This window comes from Tribolium castaneum, chromosome 7 (assembly GCF_031307605.1).
Source record: "Tribolium castaneum strain GA2 chromosome 7, icTriCast1.1, whole genome shotgun sequence".
In the NCBI taxonomy this organism is placed as follows: Eukaryota; Metazoa; Arthropoda; class Insecta; order Coleoptera; family Tenebrionidae; genus Tribolium; species Tribolium castaneum.
This window is the reverse complement of record NC_087400.1, coordinates 3,000,200-3,017,319: the sequence shown is the minus strand read 5'-3', so window position 1 is coordinate 3,017,319 and position 17,120 is coordinate 3,000,200. Positions and strand designations below refer to the sequence as shown.

Genomic DNA, 17,120 nt, shown 5'->3' with positions numbered 1-17,120 from the left:
TAGAACATTCGAACATTTGCAAATTCGGCGACCAGGTCTAAAATACTGATCTCAAAGCCTCGAGTACTGGTCTGGGTACCACTCCAGGAACCATTTGGTATGTTTATGACGTATGGTGGCCACTGGATCATGCGTACTTTGATGGTACATTGGTTGAATTTTTTTGGAATTTTTTGTGGGTACCAATTGACCACTTTGGTACTACTTCCATTAGAACAAGAATCAATCAATTCGATTTGGTTGTTGGTACCACAGTTACCACCATGGTAGGGGAACCACGAGAAGGCGTTAAAGACAGTTGGGTTCAAATGGTCAGGGAGAAGTACCACCCCATTGACTATGTGGTACTTCCACAACTTTGTAATAACATCACTTGCGACTTGCCTGGGTTTGGTTAAGGTACTACCTGTGATTACCAAAAATTTGGCAAAAGGGTTCCAATTTTGGGAACTTCGTAAAATATTGATGGTTTCACTAAACTCACGTTGGTTTTGCATGTGGATGATGTAAAAAGTAGGTTTTTGGGCGATTTTTGATTCGTCTAGTGTGACGTTTTTGACGACCAATGACCAGAGAAACTCGTGGGTTAATTGGGGTAAAAGTACTTGATCTAAAAGTGTCACTGACTCGCTCAGAGGAAGAAAATAAAAAATCGTTTCTCCTTTTTCGAAAAAACGCTCAACTGCGTTATAAACACATTGAGTAAGTGATTGACTGATTAGTTTTTCTTTAAGTGGTAAAGAAGGAATGTGGAGAAAACTTGGATTAATAACAAAGAGTAGGAAAATAATGGTTAGAGGCATTGTAGAACAATGATCAAGTGGGTGTTAAGATCGGTTTTATTGATTGAAAAGAGCAAAAAATTAGGGTAATTAAGTAAATGTGCATTAAATATGAGAAAAAAAATTCATTAAGTAATTAGAAATCATAATTAAAAAAAAATAATAATTTTTTATCACGCAATTTATTGTTTTAAGACCAGTTATCGAAAAGCATTAACTACAACATCGTATATTTTTTTCGATTTGTTTTATTTTTCCAAACGGCAAAAAGCCACAAAAAAAACTAAAACTTTAACCATTTAACCCATTTAGGGAGTCATTAGCTACATATAACTGCATTTTCACGTAGATTACGTAAGTATGCAAAATTTCAATTGGTTCGGACAACAGGAACCCTCTCAAATTTTGCCCGGAAAATATAAAACAGACAGACATACTTAATAAGTCTGTTAGACCTTCTTCAAGACGTAATAATGTCATCAAAAAAGCGCTGTTTGTATTTTTTTAATTTTTGAAAATTAATCTGTAAAATCGATTTTTTTGTTCTCTATTAACACTTATCCTTGAACTAATTTGAAAAAAAAAATTAGGGACATGTAGGAAGCCAGAAAGGCATCCTAATGAATACAAAAAATAATAGCATGCTGTGAAAAAAAAAAATTATGTAGACGCCATAATTTTTTGATACACCCTGTATAATCAAAAATATTTGCCTAAAGTATGTCCTAGAGTATAAATAACACCTACAAAATATCAAAACTTTAACTTAAATAATAACTGAGTGACAGAAGAGGGGAGTTGGGCTGGACACCCTGTATAACTGGTCCAAAAAATAAAAAATTTGTTCCTCAACTAATTTTCGACAAAAAATTTGATTTATTGTTCCGTGAAATGTTGGTGGGTGAAAACCCAAAATTTGTGTTATTTTGGGTAATTTTGCCCAGCGATGGTCAAAAAACCCGCTGTCATTGTCACACTGAGTGATGGATTTCGTCCGAAAGCAGCCCCCACTACGAGGAAGCTTTCATGGTCAAAATCCTGTAACGTGCCAAGACTTTATTGAATGTTGATTCAGTCCAAGAGCGATCGCGCCACAATGAGTCGTTTTCGAAAAAAAATTCTTGCGCTAATTTTTGTCGAAATTTTGTGGTGTTGTGTTGGTGCCAGTGACAACAATGTGATGAAGATTCTTCGGCGTCAGAGCGGCCAACCGCTGCTCAAATACAACACTGCCAAAGGTATTTTTTCAGCTCGATTGCTAAACAAACCCGTTTTTTGTTTAGGTTTTAATTAGAGAATGTTGTAAGAGTTGCAAAAATTGACAAGTTTTTTATCGGTAAATCAGTCGTGACATAATTTGTGTAAATAGCTGGCACGGATTTTGAGCAAATGTTTGATTGATGAATTTATTTAATGACTTTCAAAATTTCGCTTTTTAATGAAGCTATGAATGGAATTTGGAGTTTTGTTGTATAATTTTGGCACCTTTGAATGAATTAAGTTTTTATAGATTTTTTTGTATTAGAAAGGGAAATTATTTCTCGCCGAAATAGTTTGCGTTTTATTGCTTTGACCCGTTTTTTTTTGTCTAGTGCAGGAGTTCTAATTAAGTTTTTTAAAAACCTTGGAATGTTAATTAATTTCATTCAAGATCTTCACACAAAATACTGTTACGAATGTCAAGTGCATTTTTATATTGTCTGTTACTATTTTTTGAGTTTGAATATTTGAAAAAATTTTTCGATTTTTTTGGAAATCAAAAATACAGCAGACCTTAAATAATAGGCAAAATTTCTGAGCAAAACAAGAATTGAAAACCAATTTAAGATTTTTTTGCTTTGTTTATTTGTTTGTACTTATTTCAATAATTTAGCAACGAAGAGTCTAGACAAATAAATAGATAAACAAATTTGCCAAACAACAACAATACGATTATAATCGATTTGATCATTAAATTGTATTTGTTAATTTTTTTCTTGATCTGTGCAAAATTATATATAAAACAAAAAAAATAAAAAAATTGAACAAAACCCTGTAATTTAAATCGATTCCAAAAATTTAAAAAAAGTATTTGAATTTTTTCGTGACGTGTTTATAATTTTTTTCGAGGCAAAAAATTGTTATTCTTCATCTTTAAGATATGTAGCATGAAAGAAACAATAAAGTTTTTAAACTACTTAATTTAATTTAAAAAATTACAAAAATATTTCTATTTTTTGCAAATTGGTTAATGTTTTTTAAGATTTTGGAAAACTGCTGGTATTTTAGATGGATTTCCAAGATTAAAAAAATATTATCAGAATTTTTTGCCAAATTCGTAAAAAATTGAAAAAATCTTGATCTATATATTGAATAAAAGATTCAAAAATTTTGAAATTCTTGATTTATTTGAAATTAACAATAATTTGATTTTTTTTTCAAAATTTGTTAATGACTTTTTTATCATAAAAATTACACCCCAAAAACTACATGACAATTATAAAGATTTTGGAAAAAAAAAGCTACATTTTTCCTAATAAGAAATTATTTATTAGAATTTTCTACAAAAAAATGTGAAATAAAAAAAATATCAATAAAACTATAACAATTTAGAAAATGAGCTAAATTTTTCTTAATAATTTAATTTACTAAATTTCCAAGATTAAAAACTTTTGTTATCAAAATTTTTTGCCAAATAATAATAATAATATAATTTTAATATAAAAAAATTCTTGATCTCTTTAGAATGAAAGAAACACCAAATATTTTAAACTGCTTGGATTATTTTAAATTAAGTATAATTTTTTTTTTATTATTTTTTATTTCTTACTTCAAAAACTAGACAAAAAATATAAAATATATAATATTGAATATAGAATATAGAATATAGAATGTAGAATATAGAATATAGAATATAGAATATAGAATATAGAATATAGAATATAGAATATAGAATATAGAATATAGAATATAGAATATAGAATATAGAATATAGAATATAGAATATAGAATATAGAATATAGAATATAGAATATAGAATATAGAATATAGAATATAGAATATAGAATATAGAATATAAAATATAAAATATAGAATATAGAATATAGAATATAGAATATAGAATATAGAATATAGAATATAGAATATAGAATATAGAATATAGAATATAGAATATAGAATATAGAATATAGAATATAAAATATAGAATATAGAATATATAATATATTATAAAATTCTGTACAAATAGAAGAATTTTTTATCAAAATTTGTTATAAACAAAAATAATAATATCTACAGAATTACAGAAATTGAAAAATGAAAAATGAGCAGTATTCTTTAAATGATTTAAAAGAAATTTATGATTTCTACAGAACTGTGAAATACAAGAAACATTAAAAATTTCAAACAATCCATTTAATTTAAATTAAAAAATAAATTAGTTAATATTAGTTAATTAGTTAATAAATCCAAAATTAGTTAATATTTTTTTAAGATAAAAATAACTATCCTTAAAATCTCAACAAAATAAAAAAAACGACAAAAATTTTAAGCTTTTTAATTTAATTAAAAATGATTCCAAAGATTAGAAAAAATTATCTGCAGTTTTTTCCCAAAATGTGTTAGTAAAATTTCTTTAATGATAATAAATTATTTTTAATCTCTACAGAACGGATTAAACAATTAAGACAGTAAGCTAACTTTTTCTTCATTAAAAAAATAATTACGTATTTGAATTTTTTTTGTTGATAACAATTTTTAAGGCAAAAATTATTATAGATATCTACAAACCTGTACAATTAGAGAAACAATAAAGATTTTGAACAGTGGTCTGTAATAATAATAAAATAATAATAAAAATAATAATTTATTTTGTCCCAAAAATACAATTAAATTGTATTTTTCTTAATTTCATTATAACTTATTCTGAAGACATAATGGAATTATTACCATCTAATTTTTTTTTCCAAAACTCTATATATTTTTATTTCACAAAAATATAATATTGAAGAATTACTAATTTACATTTTGAACGTTTGTATTTGTCTTAGTTAAGCAACTTGGTGAAAAATCACCTTTCAGCTTAAACCTGTGGTTCAAGAAACCCATTTTTTCCCATTCTTTCACCGAAATGCGTATTTTTCCTTCTAGAAAAGGCAAAGAACGCCACATCTGATGACGCAACCGGTTATGAATCCTTCGTAGCTTACGACCTCCAAATCGTCATCGACGCCCTCGAGGTCCTCAACGACACCCAGTGCTCCCGCGACGCCATGGTGGTGATGGAAGGCATCGCCAGAAGGGAGCTCTGGGCCTTACAAAGTACGTAAAACGACCCGGAACCAACGAAAACATGCGTAAAAGCCGACCTTTACCAACTTCCCGAACCTTTCCATTAAAAATACCAACAAGTCTCGGCGATGATGAGTCAAGGTTCCTCTTTGGAATTATTTTCCATTTTTCACTCGTAAATAATTAACAGACAAACAACTTTTTGTGTGATTTATTGAAGATGGAACAATTAACGATTTTATAAAACCGGTTTCAGGACTGAATTATTTTTCCTTTACAATAATAATAATAATAATACCCTTATCAAGGCTGTGTGATCCGGAAACGAATTTTTTATGGTAATTTTCGTGGTCTTTGTCTCGTCTTTCGCTGGTAGAATAACAAGTCGGTGTTAAAATGCTACTTTCATACAGTAAACACCATAAATTGTTAAACTTGACCTTTTACAAATTTTTCTTTCATTCTAATATGGCAAAGTAGGGCAATGCTACGAACATTATTTAACGATTTGAACTCAAATCGTTCACATTTTGGCTAAATGGCCAAAAATGCGCTAATTGCTTTTAAAGCGTCTCCTCTAATTATCGGATTGTTTCAGTTTGTAATTGCAACTAAATCGCGAAGGTTAGACGGGTTATTAAAGATTTTTTGTTGTCGATTATGAAATAATTATGCATTCGCTCGGTAAATAATAATTACTTCCCTGTTATTTCAGTTTTTGTGCGAGACGAAAATCTCTAACGCTATTATTTTATTATTAGATATTTAACCAAATTTTAGTGCAGTGTCAGAAGTAAATTATTCGCATTTTAATTTTTATCGTTTTTAATTAATGAAAAAATTTAATCAATGAAGATGATAATTAATTCGACTAAAAAAATGAGGAATTAAAATCATGAATCTCATGAATAAAGAAAAGCCATTAGAACTTTAGAGAGAAATAAATTTGGCGAAATTTTTTTTTCAAAATTTTTATCTCAAAGTTGAAAATTGTTGTTTTTTTTTTATTTTTAAAAACATGAATTTTCGAAACATGGATATAACAAAGCTTAAATAATAAAAAAAAACAAAATTATAAATAAATCATTAAAAAATATATTGGTATTTGCGAATTCACATTTCTAGAAACATAAAATATAAAATTCTAGAAACATACATCACAGGTTTTTTGAAAACTTTATTTGAAAAATATAGTACTTTAGGCATTATTTTAGTGTTTTTTTTTTAGAAATTCATATTTTTTGATTCTTAGAAACGTGAAGTTTTTAAAGTTAAATTCTAAGATTTTTCAAAAATTTCATTGTCAAAACAAGATTCAAAGCATATCAGATGCATTTTAGAAATTCTTAATTCTAGAATCTTAGAATTTCAGAAACATGGAATCATTGATTTTTCAGAAATTTTAACCTAGCAACAAGATTCTAGCAAATAAAACATTAACTCTTTAATTAATATTTCTAGAATTCTAGATACAATTTAGAAATTTAGAAACACATTTAAAATTTTAAAATCTAGAACAATAAAACTAGAAATTCAAGCAATAGCGTCGTAAAATTTTAGAACTTAACCTTTTAAAAATTCTTAGAGGCGTTTCTAGAATCTTAGATCTTAGATTTTAAATTTTTCAAAAACTTTAATGTCAAAACAAGGTTTTAAGCAAAACAGACCATAAATACAACATTCTTTTTAGAAATTCTTAATTCTAGAAACTTAAAATTCCAGAAACTTGAAATCATTAATTTTTCAGAAATTTTAACCTAGCAACAATATTCTAGCAAATAAAACATTGGCTCTTTAATTAATATTTCTAGAATTTTAGAAACAATTTAGAAATTAAGAAACACATATTTAGAATTTTAAAATCTACAACAATAAAACTAGAAATTCAAGCTATAGCATTGTAAAATCTCTAATTTTAGAACTTAGCTTTTTAAAAATTGTAATTCTTAGAGGCGATTCTAGAATTATAGATCTTAGATTTTAGATTTTTCGAAAACTTTAATGTCAAAACAAGGTTTTAAGCAAAACAAATTATAAATAAAACATGCTTTTTAGAAATTCTTAATTCTAGAATCTTAAAATTTCAGAAACCTGTGATCATTAATTTTTCAGAAATTTTAACCTAGCAACAAGATTCTAGCAAATAAACCGTTGGCTCTTTAATTAATATTTCTAGAATTTTAGATACAATTTAGAAATTTAGAAACACATATTTAGAATTTTAGAATCTAGTACAATAAAACCAGAAATTCAAGCTATAGCATCGTAAAATCCCTAATTTTAGAACTTAGACATTTAAAACAGCGTTTCTAGAATTTTAGAAACCCAAAAAATCACTTTTCAGTGTTTGACGCATCATCGAAATTTCCCGTGGGCCTCCTCCACGGCAACTTCTACCAATTAGGAAATTTCGACGAATGCATCAAAGTGCGCCATGAAAGCCCAATCCAAGGTCAATACTGTCTAGCGTCCGTTGAACTAATCAAAAAACAATCAGACGGACGCGTAGAGCGCTCATTCGAAAAACACAAGGTTAGTACCTTGCCACAACAAAAAATCCCTAAATTCCTACTTCAAGGACAAATCCCGCCACATTTTCAACAGCACCATGTTCTGGAGCATCTGCGTTCCATCTTCGTGCACAGTCGAGGAAGTTCGACACATCATCACGCAACTATTCACCTTGGCAACGAAACAACCAATCGCGGTCACGCTACCTGACGACAGGTGTCACGTGGCCAAAACCGAACCAATCACGCCGCTGGAGATTATCTATGGGTAACGCCACGCCCACTAATGTCAATTTTGATAGTACATCTCGTTTTTAGTTGCATTGTTGGGGTTTTTAGCGTTTTTGTTATTTTTGCAACTGTTTTTCATTATTTTCGAGCAGAGTCAGGCAGTGTTGTCAAAGATGCGATTCTTTGTTTCTCGTTAATTAACACAGTTGGTAAATTTTTGACAACAAAAACGTCAAGTCTTAATCTAGAGTGCTTGAGTGGGATTAAATTCATCTCAATGTTGTTTATAATCGCCGGACATACGTTTTTGTTTTTGGTGGGGGGGCCTGTCCAAAATACAAATTTTTACGAACAGGTAGTACCAAGTTAAAAAAAATCCCCAAAAAAATATATATTTTTTTAGGAAAGTCGCAGTCTTGTGAACGCAATTTTTGTTAATAGTCCGTTATTAGTTGACACATTTTTACTTGTCAGTGGCTTCTTGATGTGTTATTTGCTGTTGTTGGAGCTTGACAAAAGAAAGGGTCGCATAAATGTGTTGGTACTTTACGTAGCGCGTTACATAAGGTTGGTTGCACTCAAATATTCGCGCCAAAAGTTAAACGTTTGATTTTTTTGAAGACTGACGCCGTCTTACTTGGTCGTGATTGGTTTTTATTGCACTTTCTTGTCACGGATTGGTGATGGGCCACTTTGGGACTCACGAATCAAACATGAGCAAGAAAAGTGCCAAAAATCCTGGTGGACTAACCTATTATATGTTAATAATTACGTTAACACTGACGATATGGTGAGTTGGCACCCCTGATTATTAAAATCACTAAATAATTTCAGTGCATGTTCCAATCGTGGTACTTGGCGGCCGATTATCACTTGTTTATCATAGCCCCCTTCGTTATTTACCCACTTTGGAAGTTTGCCAAAGTTGGCAAAACTGTTCTCGGACTCGGGGTTTTTATCAGTGTTGCCATCCCGTTTATTGTCACAATTGTGTATAAACTGGACCCGACTTTGATGATTTTTGCACCGTAAGCGAGTCGTTGCGTGACGTCCGCCATTGTTGACGCCATTTTGTTTGTAGGGAAGTGTACGAAATTAGTGAAAATCACTACTTTAAAACGGCGTACATCAAGACACATATGAGGGCCGGCTCGTACTTTTTCGGCCTATTTTTCGGCTACCTTTTGTACAAATTGCAAAACCAAGGGTTAGCACAATTTTAATTTTTTTCCAAAAAAAAACATATATTTTTTTGTAGAACCAAATTGTCGCGACGTGTAATTTGGTTCGGTTGGTTGCTCTGCGCCACTTGTGGCATTATATCGATGTATTCGATCGTGGTGTTTTATGCCCCTGAGCATCAGTATAATGCCTTCGAGTCGGCGATTTATGCCGCGCTGCATCGCGTCGCCTGGTGCATAAGTATAGGGTGGATCATGGTGGCATGCATCACGAAAAATGCCCCTCTAGTCAATCGGTTTCTTTCGTGGAAGCCTTTTATGCCCTTAAGTCGGCTCACGTACTGTGCTTATCTTTGTAATGGTTTTATCGAAGTTTACAGCATCGGGTCGATAAGGCAGGGAACCTACATGGGGAAATTGGAGTTGGTAGGAATGCGTTTTGGTGATTTTTGATTTTTTTTTATGTAGGTTTTTTTTGTAGGGGACTAAATCGTTGGCACACTGCTTGTTGACGTTCATGATGGCGTTTGTTTTGTGCATTTTCTTCGAATCACCCATTCATGGGTTGGAGAAGATTTTGTTGAGGAGAGGTGATTTTTTTAATGTTTTTTACTTTTGAGTAATGATTTGTGGTTTCAGTGCCTCAAAAGACCTCAAAAGTCAAGGCCGTGAGTAACGAGACCGTTAGTACTGAGATATGATTGGTGGTTATTTATTTGTACACTCTGTATATTACTGTTGACTATTTGTAAATTTTGTAAAATAAATTTTTAAAAAATTGCGTGTTTTTTAATTGTTTTGCGCTCCAATAATTTCGTTGTAATCGGCGCTTAGAAAGTTTAAATGCCCAGATATTTTTGGCGTTTTATTCGGAAACTATAAGACTTTTAGCAAAAACCCTAAAATCATCAAAATGTGCTTTTAATTATTTATCAACTCGTCAAAACCTGGAACCGTTTCGACCAACAGTTCCGATTACAGAGGAATTTCTAGATTTTCATAAAAAAAATCATAACTTAAAAATTACTGACGATTTGGCGATTTTTTTAACGCCAGTCGATTCCCCAAACCATTTTACATAGATTCACTTTAAAATAGTTCCACTTTTTCGAACAGTTTTGCCATAATTGAAAAAAATAAAAAAAATGATTTTTTTAACAACTTTAGCCGCTTCCTAGCGAATTCAAGTAGGCATAGAATGACACGGCCGTCTTGATTATCTAAGAAAAAAACGCAAAAATATGAAACCGTCGTAATTCCTAAAAATCATACCACAGTGAGCGTTGTAAAATTAATTGTCACCAAACCACGCCCACTGAAAATAACCTTCCTTTGCGCTTTAGAAATAACCAAAACTAAACTTTTAGTATACTGAGCGTCACTAAACCTGTACCAGGGTGAGTCATACGCAGCGTCGCCAATCTCAGAAGCCTTGAAAAAAATATATTGGGGCGCTATCTAGTGAAAAAAAATCAAACTAATTAAAATATACTGCTGAAAGAACATTTTCGGCCGAAATGCTGTACAAGATTGATTGAGCGAAGAGACCAACTGCATAAATCGAAGTTTTGATCCTGATCGCTGATTCGAGTTGGCTGAAATTTAGTAATTTTATTTTTGCCAGGCAAGTGCGATTGTGGTGTTACTCATTGGTCGAGATGTAGGTTTGCATACAAATGGCACCGATAGAGAAGCAAAAATAAACAACAAAAATGTCACTATACATCTCACCAAGAGCCTCACAATATCTATAAAAAAATATAGTTTTTTTTTTTCGAAAAAAAAAACATGTTATAGGCACACCTGAGTAAGAAATTTTGTTGGTCAACAATTTTTTTCACTTCATGTCTCAAATTTGTCCGTTTAATGTTTTGTATTTTGCGTTTCAAAATTTTAAAATTGACGATTGCTGTGGTACACAAGGAGCAAAAAAGAGCATCGGTGGTTACCACAGTAACCACGACGTAACACCCCGAAAGGGTGTAATAAATGCAAAACGTGACAAAATAACCCTCTGGTAAGTACGTGGTTGCGGGTAATTTACCACTGATGAAAGGTTGGACGCAAAAACCAAAAAGTACCACAAAACCAGCAATCATGTAGTTAAAAGTGAAGGTTTTGCCCAAATTGTAGTAAAACAAACTTTCGCCTTCCAAACCATCAATTTGGGCTTTTTGTCTCAAATTTAGGACATTTTTTAAGTTACTGACGTGGTAATGAATAGCCAAGTGGCGAAAGAGTGGCTAAAAAATATATATACTTCTTGAATCACTCTGTATAGGGAATTATACTTCTCCGAACAAAAAGGCCGCTTCCAGGCACTCAAGCATGAGCAAGAAGTCCGTTTTTCGATAAAATAGAATTCCCTTGATTGATAAATAGAACGGAAATGCGTACATCCATAATCCGGCAAGGAGGGCCAATTTTCGGAATTTCTGACTGCAGTCAGGGTGATAGCCGAATAAAAAGTACAGTTTGAGGGGGAATAACAGGATTTTGCTTTCGGTCATTTTGATTGAGTTGGATTGGAATGTCTAAGGTTTATATAGGCGGAAGTTTAATAAAATATGTGACCTTATTAAGTAATTACGGCTTGCACAATAATTACTAAAAATTGTACATTTGAATAATTGTGGGTTTGGATGTAATTGGGTTTGCATTATTGAAAGTGGATTGAAAACATTGATAAATTCTGTAAATTTGTGGGTTAGCGACAATTTGCACAAAGCAACAATTATAAGAAAGAAATATTTTAGGTCAAAACGTTAAAAGATCGTTTCTTATTTTAGCAAAAAACAACAAACAAAAAACAAAAAAATAAGAATATAAAAAAATACATTAAAAAAATAATTTAAAAAAGAGTTGGCTTAAAAAAACAAAATAAAGAATACAAAACAAGCAAGTAAAAACCAATAAGAAACAAATAAAAAAAATTAGAAAAAAATAATCAAACAAAAATAACGCATTTTTAAAAAAATAAAAAAAAGAATTTTAGAATAACTCTTTATTAAAAAAAAATATGTACGAGTGAAAGATTAAGTTCATATGTGACGAAATAACGAGTAGACTTAAAAAACAAAACGCCGCTTATAAGAGGTCATTAATAAGTATAAACTTAGTTAAATATTATAATACCTTTTTATAAAAACTGAAAATTTAAAAAAGAGTGGGTTTAAAAAAACAAAATGAAGAATACGAGACAAGCAAGAAAAACCAATAAAAAAACAAATAAAACAAATAAGAAAAAATGTATTAAACAAAAATAACGCATTTTTTAAAAAAATAAAAAAATTATAAAACTTTTTATTAAAAAAAAAATATGTACGAGTGAAAGATTAAGTTCAAATATGACGAAGTCACGAGTAGACTTAAAAACAAAACGCGGCTTATACGAGGTCATTAAAAAGTATAAATATAGTTAAATATTATAAAAACTATTTATAAAGACTTATTTAAATTTGGGATATTCTTAAAATATATTTAAATTCTATCATTGCCTCAGATATACTATTTTATTTCATTTGTTTTGAGGATACAAGGCTAGAGACCATATTTTAATAAAAAAAATTAGCTATTATTAGCTAATTATTACCAGAATGTTGTGTGTTGTGCAAACATTACGCAAAAAAAAGAAAAAAAAATGTGTTAAAAAAGTGCGTATTTATTAAACAAACGCTGAATTTTACGTGATTATTAGTTATCTCTGTTGAGATAGAAAAAAAATAGACTAACCCTGTAGATCTGTAAAGATCAAGATTAATTTTTGATTAATAGAAATACAGCTCATTGTGTAAAATCTTTATTGTTTCTTTAATTCAAGATTAGAAAAAGATTTTTATCTTAAAAAAAACTGTTTTCTGTGGGACGTAACCTGGTGGTGCCCTCTATAATCAGCGCTGCTAACCTTTAGTGACGTACAACCAGTACAACAAGGATTCTATTAATTTAAAATATGTTTTCAGAAAATTAATAAAAAAGGGCGTAATTTTTATTAAAAAAAATCTACTCTACATTCAGAAATTGGCACTCCTGGCCCAAAAATGTGAAACATGCCAACTTAACCATTTATTGGTACTTTTTGCAAAATGTTGATTCAATTACACAATTCAACTACTCACTAATGTTTTTTCACGTCTAGAAGGCCCCATTATTCGAAATTTCGCCAATTATTCACTTAATCACTCAAAACTTGACACTTAACAATAATAATAACTAGAAACAATTGAAAATGCCACAAAACTAGTACCAACCCCAACAAAACACGCACCCAGACGTGTAACTAGCAAAGCAAAAAATACGACTAAGCTATATTCCGACCCAGATTTTGTCCCGGAACCCGAAATTGGTGCCACTTTGGTGGTCCAAAGTGTTTGAAAAAATATTTTTTGTTGGAGTCTTGCTGTAGTGCCAACCAAAGTCTGATCTCATGCATCTTTGTGACGTCACTGCTGCGGCACAACGCGTGCGACAAGGATGGCACTCATCGTCCCGTCCTTGTTTCGGTCCTGCAGCCATCTGGCTCGGTCAGCTGTTTGTGAATTGGCGAGAAAAGTACGATGGCTGCTGGTTGTTGTGGCACGAAAAAGCAGAAATTGAACAATTCCTCGAGTGTCCCATCGTGCAATGGTGGTCCGGTAGTGTCCAACGGCTTGCCCAGCAACGGTACAGGCATGGTGGCCTTGCCCGAGATGTGCTTCTTTTGTTTTGACGTTTTGTACTGTCATCTCTATAACCTGGCGCCTCCGAAGACTCCCTCCTTCAGCAACGACGCCTAGTAAGCCCCGGCCCCCTTATGACCCATAATTAACGAATTGACCCGTGTTGCAGCCCCCTGTTCGTCACCTGGAAGATCGGCAAAGACAAGCGTTTGCGGGGCTGCATTGGCACCTTCAACGCCATGAACCTGCAGTCGGGGCTGCGGGAGTACGCCGTCACTAGCGCGTTCAAGGATTCCAGGTTCAGTCCAGTGACGAGGGAGGAGTTCCCGAAATTGAGCGTTTCGGTGTCGATTTTGAGGCATTTTGAGGACGGGGACGACTACCTCGATTGGGAGGTGGGGGTGCATGGAATCAGGATTGAGTTCATCAACGAGAAGGGGAACAAGAGGACGGCCACGTATTTGCCGGAGGTGGCCTCGGAACAAGGTAAAAAGGGGTTGGGGGCCCCCACAGGCGGGGCAAGGTAAGTGTTGGCAGCAATGATTACGGCTACTATCAAGTTGCCATGACTGCATCACGTGGGCCATTTTTAAGTCACGTGACTTGGTTGCCGGGCAACGATTCGCTATCTCTAAGGTCACATGATTTGAGACCTATTGTGGTGACTTGATTTATTTAAAATGATTTAACTTTGTGGAAAAAGCTACTTTAGTTTGTCTCTTTATCATGTCACGTGGGCGATTTTAAGTCACGTGATTTGTTTGACGAACAGCGATTTGCTGGCTCTTGTGTCATATGATCTTAAAGTAATTTGATGAAATATCTTTATTTTGATAAAAACACCAGTTTTTGTTGTAATTTTGAAAAAATTAAACTTGTGTTTGAATTTCCAAAGTTGGATGCCATGATTGTCATATGGACGAGATGTCAATTTTGATGTTAAACTGTTTGAAGAATTTGAGTAAAAAAATGTAAGTCTTAGATAAAATTGCAGGTTATGGGATTTCTGATCCGAGTAGCCTGTGATTGTAGAATTAGGTTTGCAATACTGACTAGTTACATATTCAGTGTTGCCAACCGAGTTTTTGGTGAGACGTCTTGGTTTGCCCCCAGGTTGGGATCAGCTGCAGACGATCGACTCGCTGCTGCGTAAAGGGGGCTACAAGTCGGTGATATCGAACGAAGTGCGTCGCAGCATAAAACTGACTCGTTATCAAAGTGAGAAAATAACAGTGACTTATCAAGACTACATGAACCACTGGAACAGCCAGCGTTGCTAGCAGATAATGTGGGGGCGTCCCCCGATGGCGGCGTCCCCACACAGCAGCGCCACCGCCCCCTCCCACCACCACCACCACGCAATGCCGCCCCCAGCCCTTGTCATGGTCCAGCCCACGTTCCCCCTCTATGCCCCGCCCCCGCCCTACATGCTCCACCCAGGCCCGCCCCTCTGGTGGGACCACTTCCCAGGCCCCTCCTACCAGCCCGACTATCCCCTCTCCCCCGACTATCACCGGAAACGGAAGTGACCCTTGAATCTCATCATCGGATCCATCTGTTACTGTATCAAGTTTTGAACAAACAGTACTACCAACACCAAAAGTTGTCAAGTCCGAGCGCGATTTTAGGTTAGGTCTCACTCCGTGCCTAACCATCGCACATAATGCACGGGTGCCAACCTTGCATTTATTACTATTGCTTTCGCTTCCAGTGTTACCGACACTAGAAATTTAAGATTCAACTAACTTGTTCAAATGAAATAAATATATTTTTGCATATGTCAATCGTCCGATCTGTTTCAAAAAGGGGGTGCGTTGCAATAATTACCCAAACAATTCATTACTTATTATTTGTGTGTGAGTGACGTTATATTAACCTTAAAATAAGAGAATATAGAGCTAGAAGGTAGTGTGTAAAAATTGAAAACTTAATCATCACTGCCATTTTGTCATGTATAGTTTACAATCATCGGTGATGCTCAATTAGCTGCCGCTATGAACATCAGTGTGATCTCGTTGCGGGTGGTTGGTAACCTTGACTGTTAAATGTTACTTTTTTCGCTCAGTGTTGCCAACGCAAATTATGGTCACCCGGTATAACTCAGCCAAAGTTGAGATGCGCATCTTAAGTGTCTCAAAACTCAGGATTTAATTGGGTAATCGAAATCCACTGCTCTACAATAATAATTTTCGCATATCTCATTTCGGAAAAATTCAAACAAACAGCAAAACATCGGAGAAAATGTGCCTAAGACTGGAGAAAATCCCAGTTAGCCGCGCCATGAGACACTTCTGATTTAATTAGTGTTTACGTGTATTGTAGTGGGGTTCAAAGGTTTAATAAAAATTACTTTTATAACTAGTTAATTATTTATTCACGAATTTTCGACTTGTCGCTCCAGTTCGGCAAGTTTCAGGTTTACATTTATAACAGATTTGGCTTCCAAGTACGTCACAAGTGAGCCAAAAAACGCCTGTCCCAGAAAAATCGCCAGTAAAATGCCGGAAATCGGTTGTGACTTTAACCGAATTAAATTGTACACTTTGGTGGGCTCTCGTGCCAAATCGGGGACATTGAAAGTGGCATAACGGTGTGCCAACTTAAATTATTAATTCAATGAAACGTGATTTCGGGGGCGATACTCACCGAGAGGTTGGCCATGGGGGCTAAAATCGTGGGGAAGACGCACCCCACCAGCCCCTGGATGGCAGCCCCCCGCATCTCGAGACACACGGGACAGGCGTCGCGTTTCTGCAAAATAACGTCGCTTTGCACGAACTCGACGTGTGTCAGGAAGGAAAAAGCCGCCGGTAAGAAACACATTGGGAGGTACGTGGAGGCGCGCCCATAACTCAAGAGTTTGAACTTTTGCCGGTAGTAGCTATTGAGGAAAAAGCCGCTGAAAAAACCGGCCGCACTTAGGAGATAAGGGCCGTATTTATAGCCAAGACTGCAAAAAATGTGTGGTTATGTAATTACAATTTTGGGGGTTTTACATGTCGGAGGTGTCTTTCCACGAGTTGAGCAGCTTGCTTTGGTACTTGAAGGCCTCCTCTTCGGTTAAAATCACCGCGTCTGGCGGAATATCGCTGAAATTTTTGCGCGACAAAGCCATGGTTGGTTTTGAGGTTATGGCCCTAATCTAATGATAAAACGAGTAAACAGAGGGGTCAAGCCACTCGGGACCATACGTTAGGTTATTTGAACAGTAGTACGGACGTTACGTAACGATTTAACCGATAAACGGGCAAGAACTGGCCCAAAATGTCTGACATGTGACAGTTACATAACCTCCTTTTTTGTAAAGAAACCCAAGTATTTAAAATCGTTCGGTGGTCCCTTGACTGTTTTTCCAAATGTTAGGAAGCAATTATAGGGGTTTGCTCCCAGTTATTGCCATAAATGATGCCCCCCTAAGCTTTAAATTAGGTCAAGTGAGACCTAACCTTAAACCTTGTGACAAGTCACTCAGAGAGGCAAAAAATATGA

General features: G+C 33.8%; 4 protein-coding genes across 5 annotated transcripts; 2 read left to right on the top strand and 2 right to left on the bottom strand.

Annotated features, from left to right (window-relative positions):
- The first annotated feature begins 1,729 nt into the window (after positions 1-1,729).
- Positions 1,730-9,754, top strand: LOC100141935 (nose resistant to fluoxetine protein 6). 2 transcript variants are annotated; one of them, XM_008199784.3, is made up of 12 exons: positions 1,731-2,020; positions 4,911-5,081; positions 7,396-7,583; positions 7,630-7,829; positions 7,880-8,147; positions 8,196-8,359; positions 8,414-8,582; positions 8,627-8,820; positions 8,874-8,999; positions 9,051-9,399; positions 9,455-9,563; positions 9,613-9,754. In XM_008199784.3, exons 1-12 carry the CDS (start codon positions 1,846-1,848, stop codon positions 9,672-9,674), a joined length of 2,175 nt encoding a protein of 724 aa, XP_008198006.3. In that variant the 5' UTR covers positions 1,731-1,845; the 3' UTR covers positions 9,675-9,754. The 2 variants fall into 2 exon arrangements, with proteins under 2 accessions (XP_008198010.3, XP_008198006.3); XM_008199788.3 differs by lacking the exon at positions 4,911-5,081 and having other exon boundaries at positions 1,730-2,020.
- A 165-nt stretch (positions 9,755-9,919) lies between these two features.
- On the bottom strand, positions 9,920-11,530 carry LOC107399110 (odorant receptor 67c). The gene is made up of 6 exons (XM_064357962.1): positions 11,265-11,530; positions 10,777-11,216; positions 10,620-10,721; positions 10,466-10,568; positions 10,246-10,404; positions 9,920-10,193 (listed from the first exon to the last, which is right to left on the bottom strand). The coding sequence occupies exons 1-6, from the start codon at positions 11,481-11,483 to the stop codon at positions 10,137-10,139; spliced, it is 1,080 nt and encodes a 359-aa protein (XP_064214032.1). The 5' UTR covers positions 11,484-11,530; the 3' UTR covers positions 9,920-10,136.
- Positions 11,531-13,445: 1,915 nt separating this feature from the next.
- Positions 13,446-15,992, top strand: LOC657530 (uncharacterized protein). Its single transcript, XM_963986.4, has 3 exons — positions 13,446-13,747; positions 13,801-14,117; positions 14,745-15,992. Exons 1-3 carry the CDS (start codon positions 13,530-13,532, stop codon positions 14,909-14,911), a joined length of 702 nt encoding a protein of 233 aa, XP_969079.1. The 5' UTR covers positions 13,446-13,529; the 3' UTR covers positions 14,912-15,992.
- LOC657376 (uncharacterized protein) lies at positions 15,982-16,763 on the bottom strand. Its single transcript, XM_064357969.1, has 3 exons — positions 16,628-16,763; positions 16,278-16,581; positions 15,982-16,230 (listed from the first exon to the last, which is right to left on the bottom strand). The coding sequence occupies exons 1-3, from the start codon at positions 16,744-16,746 to the stop codon at positions 16,006-16,008; spliced, it is 648 nt and encodes a 215-aa protein (XP_064214039.1). The 5' UTR covers positions 16,747-16,763; the 3' UTR covers positions 15,982-16,005.
- Between the last annotated feature and the right edge of the window lie 357 nt (positions 16,764-17,120).